The sequence below is a fragment of the Triticum aestivum genome, chromosome 7B, assembly GCF_018294505.1.
Source record: "Triticum aestivum cultivar Chinese Spring chromosome 7B, IWGSC CS RefSeq v2.1, whole genome shotgun sequence".
Lineage (NCBI taxonomy): Eukaryota > Viridiplantae > Streptophyta > Magnoliopsida > Poales > Poaceae > Triticum > Triticum aestivum.
The window spans coordinates 72,464,364-72,474,133 of NC_057813.1; the positions used below are offsets into that span (position 1 = coordinate 72,464,364).

A 9,770-nucleotide genomic window follows, 5' to 3' on the forward strand; every position below is an offset into this window, starting at 1 on the left:
GGGCTTTGCCCAACAACACACTCCGGTGGCGGCGACGAAGGTAGGGTGAGGTGGCTGGGTGGCGGCAGCGGCGAAAATTATATCTAGGTTGCCAATTTGATCACCCTAATATAAACTATATAACACAAAAATTATATTTTTTAAAAATAGAACATCTGAAGTTTATATTGGTATATTTTTTGTAATATATTACTTGTATTAGGTTGGTCAAATTGACAACCTAGGTGTACGCGCACGCCTTGTAAACTGAAAAAGAGGGAGTAACTTTTTTTAGGGGTACCTTTTCACTGTAAGTTGCCTGGCAAGTTTACATTCATTTATTTCAATCAATTCTCCGTTGAAAATTTGCATTACTTTGTTAGTCAATGTGTGAGTTAAATGCGCTGCGTCCAGTTCACTAATAAATGAGTATACACAAACGCGTGTATATCGACACGATGCTACTAGAGAATCCACAGACCACACACCTGAACACACACACAAAAAAGCTGCCTTTGATGGCCACCAAGGCCCCGAGCTGCTCCACCCGCTTCAGATCTCCGGCCAGCGCCGTTTGGTTCCTGCCGGCCGCCGTCTTCATCCTCCTGCTCCTCCTTCTGCGCCGCCCGACCATGGACCCCTATGCTCCCGCTTCTCCTCGTGGTCCCGTGTCTTCCCGGCGCGCCGATCTGTACGGCAGGATGGCTCGGGACCTTGATGAGCGCGGCGCGGCGTTCTTGAAGGGCGGCGAGACGTCGCAGTCCCTCACGCTCTCGGACCTCTTCGACGTCAGGGACGGCGCCGTCGTGCCCAAGCTCAAGGTGAAGGTTTCTCCGTCCCCTGCTCTCGCCGTCGTGGCACGCATGAATTTCTGAAAGTGTGACTGCTCTGCCGCTCATCAGGCCGCCGACCCGCCGGTGCGTGCAAACGTGCTCTACCTGGAGCCGGTGTTCGCCGCCGAGATAGCGTAAGTGGTGAGATTCGGCTTCGAATCAACCGCCATGGTTCCAACGATTGTTGCTGGCACGGATTTGGTTTAGTTGCAGTATGCCAATCCGAGATGACAATATTGCTCTTTCTTTGTAATAAATGGGAGCAAATTAGTGCTAATTGAGTATGACTTGTACCTGCAGGAAGGCTGTGAAGGAAGTATTTCTTCCTTATTTTGATAAAGGTAAGGTTTATGTTCAGTGCATTTAATAGTTACTCTCTCCTTCGGTATTAATTTCTGGTATGGATAAAATAGATATTACCGCATCTTTTATATTGCTTGGTCAATCTATACTATACTTCATTAATTTGTATCATAAAGCTGCACACTTGTGTAAGTACTGCTTGATGTTGATTTGCTTTGCTCGGTCATTTCTTATTGCCAGCTATCTGGTTCCAAAATTTGAGCATGTATCACTTCAGTATGTTTCATGCCTCCCATCATCTGGAGCCAATCTTAGCAACCAAGGATGAGGTAATTAAATCATCTAATTTGTATTTATGTGAGCATGGGATTACAGCTTTTTAGGTGATGTATCTATGCGTGGTATTGTTGAGATTGAAGCCGAAGTCGATGCTGTAAAAGGAGTTACTGAGGCTGTTTGTCCCCTTAAAATTTCCTTGGATCGAGTGGTTTTGACGTCAACTGGAGTTCTTCTTGGCCTGTGGCAGGTTTGAATCTTTGACAACACCCTATTCTGCTGCCAGATGACATGTTGGACACCTGTCTTTGTTTGATATACAGTTAACCTTAGTGCTTCATCCTCCACTCTTACAAGTATACAGACTGAAATAAGTTATTTGGTTTCGTATTTTAGGTTGAATCTGGTACTGATCCTGCCGACATCCGCTCAAAATTGAGAGAAGCTCTACCTCGAGCACCCCAAAAGCAGTTGGTGAGAGCAACTTAGATGAATTTGTTGGAAACATGACCTGACCCATTGTCAACATATAGCATCATATTGGCATGATAACATTGAGAAGGGAACTCAAATTTACTCTACTAGTTGACTTCCGCATTGCATCAAGTTCAATGTTCTGGATTCATTCTAGTGGGTTTACACACTTACTAATTGCTGATTGCTATTGACCTGATATTTCACGCGTCTTGATGAATTAGTCACTGACTCCATTTTATGCATGTGGCAGTATGATCCTGTTCTCCTCCACACATCCTTTGCGCGAATTCTGGGACCTCCTAAGCTCCCACAACAGGTAGCCTGCTACAACACAACTTTTCTGTTGCTATTTTCTGTATCTGAAATTCTGAATTCTTTGCAGAAAGGCACATGATTTTTTGCTTTATCAGTGGTCTAACAAGCTGCTTCAATATAAATCATGCAATGAGCCTGCTAATTTGGGTGGTTGTTCGTGCATTTGGCATCGTAGTGCCTTTCTGTAACTGTTTATTATCTCTACTTTTTAGTATTTAACTAGCAGACACCTTCTGGAGTTGTGCAAACTTTACTAGAACTAGCAAGGATTGTGCTCGTTTATTTAATATCGCATTGCATCAATTATTTTAACATTTGACCTACACTTTTTCAGGAGGACACATCATCTTTCAGTCACATCAAATTCTTCCATGACCTCGTTGCACAGGTTAATGGGAAAATCCGTGGCTTCCAGGTAAACTTTTGCATCGCAGAAAGTTTATCCTGAAGATAATGATTCATCAGCTAATCTGCATCTCAAAACTGTTCCAGGCAAAGGTATCAGAGCTGTGGTATGTAGAGGAGTACGATGTGCTAGCCCTAGCACTGAATGGAAAGATGAGAGTGCGGAGGCTCCACCTTGGCTGCAATGAGGGCCAAGATAACTGATGACAGTAAAGAGAACACCACCAGGGTATCAGTGCGCAATGCATCGTCTCTATGAGTTAGCAATGCTTGGGAGTGCCTCTATGATTAACATATACTAGTGTGTGCCTGTAGCGTGGGTTTGTGAGCCGCGCTACTACTACTTCACAGTAGCATTGGGTAGGGATCTACCTATAAGGTATTTCCTCGTAGTGTTTTGCAGTGAGCTGCTTATTTTTTACTCAGCAAACCTTTTGCCGAGTAGCTGACAAATAACACTCAGCTTATGTCGTTATGCCTACCAGGAGTACGCCGAGTCCTTTTTGTCGAGTGTAACACCCGATAACTTTTTGCCAAGGTTGAATTTAGCCTTCACCGTGCAGTCTTCGTACTTGACTTGCGCGGTTTTTCCTATAATGAAAGAGAGGAAGTGTCGATAGCAATGGATCGCTCGATCAAAATGAGACGACAAGGATCCCATCACGCTGGTGGATGACCGAACAGCTGCCATGTCATTTATGCGTGTGACCGAACAGCTGGCGTTGCGTCGCGTCCGTGTCCAGGTGAGCGAACGTTCGCTCAATAGTATTTCCGCTCAAACTTTGGCTCTATTTTCCTTTTTCTTTTAAAGATAAGTTAGGTTCTATTTTCCTGATGTGTTTCGCTTTAGGGTTGTTTATTTGCGTAGGACTGTCGGGGGATAATTCGATCGAGTAGGAGTTGTTACGTGGAAGAGGAGCTAGCTGGGTGATCCTTTGGCTAGGTGATGAGGAAGAAATTGACACGGCCGGCCGTTGTATGGGAGCACGGCAGAGATGGAGTTCGATAAGGTCTGCACCCAAATCAGAAGGTTTGGCCACCCTTAACAATATCCTCATCGGATATAACTAGCAAAAGGGCCCGTGCATTGCAACGAAAAAAAAATGATAATCTTCAATGGCCATGATCATATTTTGCTGCATCACCGAGATACACTATCACTCTCAATTTCGTGAAATCATGAACATTTTTTTAAACTCACGAACATATTTGAAATCGTGATTTTTTAAAATCATGAACACTTTTAAAGATTTCCGAACATTTTCTAAAATAAAGAGCAATTTTTGAATTCATGAACATTTTATACTATCTGTGAACATTTTTTAAAATTATGAACATTTGTTTAATAATTTGCTTGAATCGGCGAATATTCCTAGGATGGACGAAAATTGTTTCTGAAATTGGAGTAACAATTTTTGAAATTGACGAACATTTTTTTGATTTAATGATTTTTTATTAAAAACAATTTTTTGACTCGGCAAACATTTTAAGGGCTGCAACGGTAGAATTTTTTTCATAATCTCCAATAGCCAAGACCACATTTTGCTGCATCATCGAGATACACTGCCACTCTTAATTTCATGAAATCATGAACATTTTTTTAGTATAGCAAATATGCCCTTGCATTGCAACGGGAGAAAAAACAATTAGATTATGCAAGGATGAGATAAGGACTTTTAAAATATCATTTCATAAACTACGTTTGAATCATGTCATGATGAGGTAAGGGACATTTAAAAAGTCATTTCAAAATCTGAATGTGTGATGGTCTCATCAAGACTTGATTTCCTATAACACGTAAACCTTTTCTTTTACCCTACGTGCGATGTATTAAATAAAATAATAAAATGACCTCCACAAATCCCCTAAAAACAATTCTATGTAAGTGCTGGTTCGTTTTGTTCGTTACTTACGAATCTATTTGATATTTTGTGAATATTTTATAAAATTTCATGGACATGTTTTTCAAATTCCCGAATATGTTTTGAATACACGAACTTTTTTAAAAGTCGTGAACCTTTTTTAATCTCATGACCATTTTGTTCATAATCGTGAATTGTTTTGTAATATGGCAACAATTTCAAAATGACGAACATTTTATAATTTTTCATTTTTTAAAAACTCACAATTTTTAAAATTTGAATTTTTTGGGAATCCTATATTAATTGAAAGAAGAAAACAAAGACAGAAATAAGAAAAGAAAAGGAAAAAACGAAAAAAAAACAAGGAGCATCACAACTCGTACATGGGGTGGCAATTGAACATGCGGAGGGAGGATAAGGCGCTCTTGCTATAAGACAGAAAAAGAGAGAAAAAGGGCTCTTGCTATAAGACAGAAAAAGAGAGAAAAAGGGAGAAAAGGGGGTACTGGGGCCTTGGCCACCGTGATGCTAGTGCCGTTGTGATATAATATAAGGGTACCACGATAATATAGACATCGGGAACATCCAAATGGGTGCTTTGTTTGATTTCCACTAGCCCTATATGTTCATGAGTCCCTCTAGTCTCCTTCGACTGAAATCAATAACATTTGGAGACTACGACGTTTGGTGGGTTTGCACCATAGAATTGAAGTAAATAAATTGCTTCAACTCTTCCATAATACTCGGTATTTCCTTCGCCGATAGCAGACACGACAATTTGTAGACTTTAGCGATAAAAAAAACAATTTATAGACTTTCAGTCGGCCATAGATAGCTCTTTGCCATAGGTATGAAAGCGATACCCGTTGATGTTGTATTTGTCAAATGAACGGACCGTAAAGTCAAAACCATTAGCGACTTGTCTCGATTCGGCATCCATAAACTCTGAATTAGCCTACATGTTTAATACAAAAGGGATTGCTGTATTAGCCACAAATTAGACGAAAAAATGAAATGGTCCAATGAAAATTATCGTTTGTTTGAACCAATAGATGAAACCAGGATAGCCACCTCCATGCTTTGCCAGAAGCTCATACTCTTCGACGGAATCCTTTTGGATCACCGCTCCATATGAGAATTTGGCGATGTATCGACTGTATTACATTTATCCAAAATAAGAGCAGTTCAAGGAATTAGAACTTGCGAAACAATGTACCGAGAACTTACTCGATGTACGGCCACACTTCTGTTAGATTGTTGAAGATATACAACGAAATGGACTGCCATTCTTTGAAATCCAACGTTAAGGAATTAGAAGCACCGGTTGGTGCCAGATCCCCTTTGAATAGGCTAAGGTCGGATCCACCCTTTTTTAGGTCACCAGCATTGTACCGAGGCTTTGGATTATGCAAATGACGATTTTTGGCTTCATAGTGTGTTGTCACGAAGTTTGTCGCCTCCTCAGTAATGAATGCCTCGGCCATCGATGCTTCAAGTCTACATTTATTTTTACATTTTGCTCGAAGCGTCTTCTGCACCCTCTCAGTTGCGTAGCACCAATGATTCTGCAAAGCGCCCCCCCAATCTTGCCTTGGTTGGGAGATGAAAAATCAAGCATTGGATTAAAGAAGCCCGACGAAAATATCTTCTCTAACTTGCAGATCAACTCCGGTGCCAACTCTTCCATTTCTTCTACCAGGTCAGGCGATAGTTCTTTCGCACAAAGAACACAGAAGAAATAGCCCAACTCTGCCAGTACTAGCCATTCATCCTCAGAGATGAAGCCACGCAACATCACCGGCATTACCCGCTCAATCCATATGTGGTAATCATGACTCTTGAGACCAAATATCTTCAATTTTTTAAGACTCCTCATCTCTTTAGATTCGTTGCATACCCATCGGGGAACATCAACGACATTATCACCCACAAGATAATTTTCATCATAGCTGGCCTTCCAAGATTGAACCATGCCTTTGGCTTTGTTCAGTTCTTCTTTCCTTTCGGTGGTTGCATGTTTTGTAACGGTCTATGACATAACGCCTCCTGATCAGATTCTTGCCTTAGGAATTAGGATTATCCTTTGAGTTCTCATCTATGCCAAACAATTCACCAAAAAGTGCCTCAACGATATTCTGCTCAGTGTGCATCACGTTGATGTTGTGTGGGCAAAGGAGGTCTTTGAAGTAAGGCAGATCCCACAAGCATGTTTTGCGAGTCCAGGTGTGTTGCGAATTATACCCCTTGAAATACCATGGACGCTCTGGATCTGGCTCGAGAGCGTTTAACTGATCCAGGATCTCTTGTCGTATCAACGGAGGTGGTGTAGAGTCTTTGACAACTCTACCTTTGATGAAGTTCTGCTTGTCTTTCCTGAACTTATGGCGAGGATGCAAGAACGATCTATGCATGTCAAAGCAAGAAAACTTGCGACCGGCCTGGAGCCAACAAAATTGATGAGCTCCCTTGCATGTGGGGCACGGGAACCTTCCATGCACACACCAGCCAACGAATAGCGCATACGCTGGCAAGTCATGCGTCAAGTACATGTACCAAACACGCATATGAAGTTCTTTTTGCTAAAGGCGTCATATGTCTTGAACCCATATCCCAGGCTTCTTGCAATTCGTCCTTCAGCGGCTGCATGTACACATTCATATTGTTCCCCGGATAGTTGGGCCCTGGAATTATCAACGTCAGGAAAATGTTCTTTCTTTGCATAATCTGTCTGGGGGGGGGATTGAGTGGAAAATACGGGCCAAAAACTGTATTGGGTTACCGTCAGACCAAACACACTGAATCCATCTATGCTGATGGCGACTCGAGGATGCCTCGGATCTTCCGCTTTGTCGTCATGTAATGCATCGAAGCGCTTCCACGCTTCATCGTCCGATGTGTGCACCATCATCAGCTTTCCATCTGCATCTAGTTGGGTTCTTTTGCCCGTTTTATGCCATGTCATTCGTCTTGCCATCTCTTCGACCATGAAAATACATTGAAGTCTTGGTATGATTGGCATATACCGAAGAACATTAACGTGGATTTTGGTCTGCGTCTTCTCACCCATACCGTTGTCTAACACAACATACCTGGATGACTTGCAAATGGGACAATAGTTCAAGTCTGCATACTGAAGCCTAAATAAGGCACATCCATTCTCACAGGCATGTATCTTCTCATAGGGCATCTTAAGAGAACGTAGGATTTTTCTGACTCGTACATGTTTGCAAGTAGTGCATGGCCTTTGGGTAGAAAACGTCCAAATACTGTCATCATCGCTTCGTAGTATTCTCTGCCCAAGTTGAATTGAGCCTTCAAAGCCATTATTTGTGAGATGGCATCCATCTGACAAAGCTCAGTGTGCTCGTGGAGAGGACGTTTTGAAGACTCCAATATTTTATTGAAGGCCTTTGCAGATTCCTCCATCTCATCATCCGAGTCCCGAACATCATCAAAGTCTTGCACCATGTCTTGCATCCTGATACCATGCTCGTCGGTGCGACCACGAAGCACCTCAACTCTGGCACGTTGGGTAGACTCGCCATGAAATGTCCACACCGTATAATCTGGCGTAAAACCCCTCTTCTGCAGGTGTTTGCACATTTCATCCTCTGTCCTCTTGTGCCAATTGTTGCACCCGGCATAGGGGCACCAGGTTGTCCTCTGGCCATTTGCAAATGCGGCTCCCAGAAACCCCTTGGTTTTTGTTAACCATTCAATGGTCATGTCTTTCCGACTAGTGTGACTAGTGTACATCCACACACGAGCACTCATCTTGCCTAGCTACTGGACACATAAGAAATATATATATATAAATTAATGAGCATGTATATATTCATTAGTTAGTGGAGTTTGTCACTTTTATTACGTCCATGCAACATAGACGCTAATAGGTAAAGATACGTCCTAATCTCACCCAAGTATGTGTAGATTGGATTCGTTTTCCCATGCTCTGCTCCGGATCCAACGCAAAATTTCGGCAACACCTCCCCGCTATTCTTCTGATACACGTCTCGGCAATAAGCAGAGAGGATGTGTACCCGGAGAACAACAGGGAGGCACTGACGAAATTCTGCATCAGATTCGGAGCAAAGCATATGGGAAAACGAACCCAATCTACACATACTGAGGTTGTCCATAGATAACGTTGGACAATTCGAAAGAATCATGGTTATAAATATGCAAATGCATGCATATTTATAGATGTAGCCCTTTCGAACGGGAGACGCATAGTGGTCACGCATACCGATGATTGAAGACACCTATAGCTAGCAAGTTTCATCGGCACGAAGACCGGAACAAAGCAAATGAAGGGGGGAGGAGGAGATGTCATTTGTGCTCACCCACGAACGCAGGGGCGGAGCTCGTCAAACACTAGACCCTCGCAGGAACGAAAAAACTGCACATTTAAATCGAAAGATGAGTAACATAGCAATATTGTTTTTCCCGTCAACCTAACTAAATATTTACAACATGACGAGCGGGTTAGGGCATTCCTCAGCGTCGATGGAACCCTAAATAGCAAGTATCATCGGTGCGAGATACATGTGGCGCTCAATGTTGAACACTGGATCCACGCCCTACAAGTGACGCCGGCGCCTGGCGTCCCGCAAGAATAGTTCTGGTGGCCGATGACGGTCGAGCACCTTGGCGAATTTGTCTGGCAGCCTTTGCGATGAGGATTAAATCCAAGTTTTGAAAGTTCAAACAACCAAACCGACTTGAGTCAGTTTGGGTGTTTCAAGTTTCAACACTTGGCTTTTAATCGTCATCGTAGAGGCTGCAAGACAAATTCGCAATGGTGTTCGACGACCACCATCGACGTCGAGAACTGTTGCTGCGGGACGCCGGACGCTAGTGTCACTTGTGGGACGTGGATGTAGTGTTCGACACCGACGACCACATGTATCTCGCACCAACGATACTTGCTATTTAGTGTTCCATCGACACCGAGGAACCCCCTAAACCGCCCGTCCCCGGGGGCGTCCTCAAGTATGGGCGACGGCGTCGGGTCCCACTGGCTCCAACATCTATCCCCTCGGCGACCGGCGATCCACGACCGGCGCCCCTCGACCCCTCTGCTTCTTCTTCTTCCTCTTCTTCTTTTACTTCTTTTTATTCATCTTTCTTGTTTATTCTTAAAAAAAAACCTAAACTAAACTATAAACTAAATGTAACCTAAAATAAACTAAATTAACCTAAACTAACCTAAACTAACCTAAACTAAACTAACCTAACCTAACCTAAACTAAACTAACCTAAACTAAACAAACATAAACTAAATCTAAAAAATCAGAAAAAAAACAAAACAACTCACCAC

General features: G+C 42.7%; 1 protein-coding gene across 2 annotated transcripts; it reads left to right on the forward strand.

Moving 5' to 3' along the window:
* Window positions 1-435: 435 nt before the first annotated feature.
* LOC123159238 (uncharacterized) lies at window positions 436-3,729 on the forward strand. Of its 2 annotated transcripts, XM_044577064.1 has the most exons (9): window positions 437-800; window positions 882-946; window positions 1,113-1,153; window positions 1,356-1,444; window positions 1,528-1,641; window positions 1,788-1,865; window positions 2,119-2,184; window positions 2,518-2,598; window positions 2,676-3,104. In XM_044577064.1, exons 1-9 carry the CDS (start codon window positions 438-440, stop codon window positions 2,790-2,792), a joined length of 1,014 nt encoding a protein of 337 aa, XP_044432999.1. In that variant the 5' UTR covers window position 437; the 3' UTR covers window positions 2,793-3,104. The 2 variants fall into 2 exon arrangements, 1 of the variants encoding a protein (XP_044432999.1); XR_006479581.1 differs by adding an exon at window positions 3,439-3,729 and having other exon boundaries at window positions 436-800; window positions 1,113-1,641; window positions 2,676-3,331.
* Window positions 3,730-9,770: the final 6,041 nt, after the last annotated feature.

Bases quoted from the DNA above. Each gene is read 5' to 3' on its own strand.
- LOC123159238 (XM_044577064.1), top strand. From the start codon at position 438: ATGCTACTAGAGAATCCACAGACCACACACCTGAACACACACACAAAA. The intron at 801-881 runs GTGAAGGTTTCT...GCCGCTCATCAG, and splicing joins CCGTCGTGCCCAAGCTCAAG to GCCGCCGACCCGCCGGTGCG. The intron at 2,599-2,675 runs GTAAACTTTTGC...AAACTGTTCCAG, and splicing joins GGAAAATCCGTGGCTTCCAG to GCAAAGGTATCAGAGCTGTG.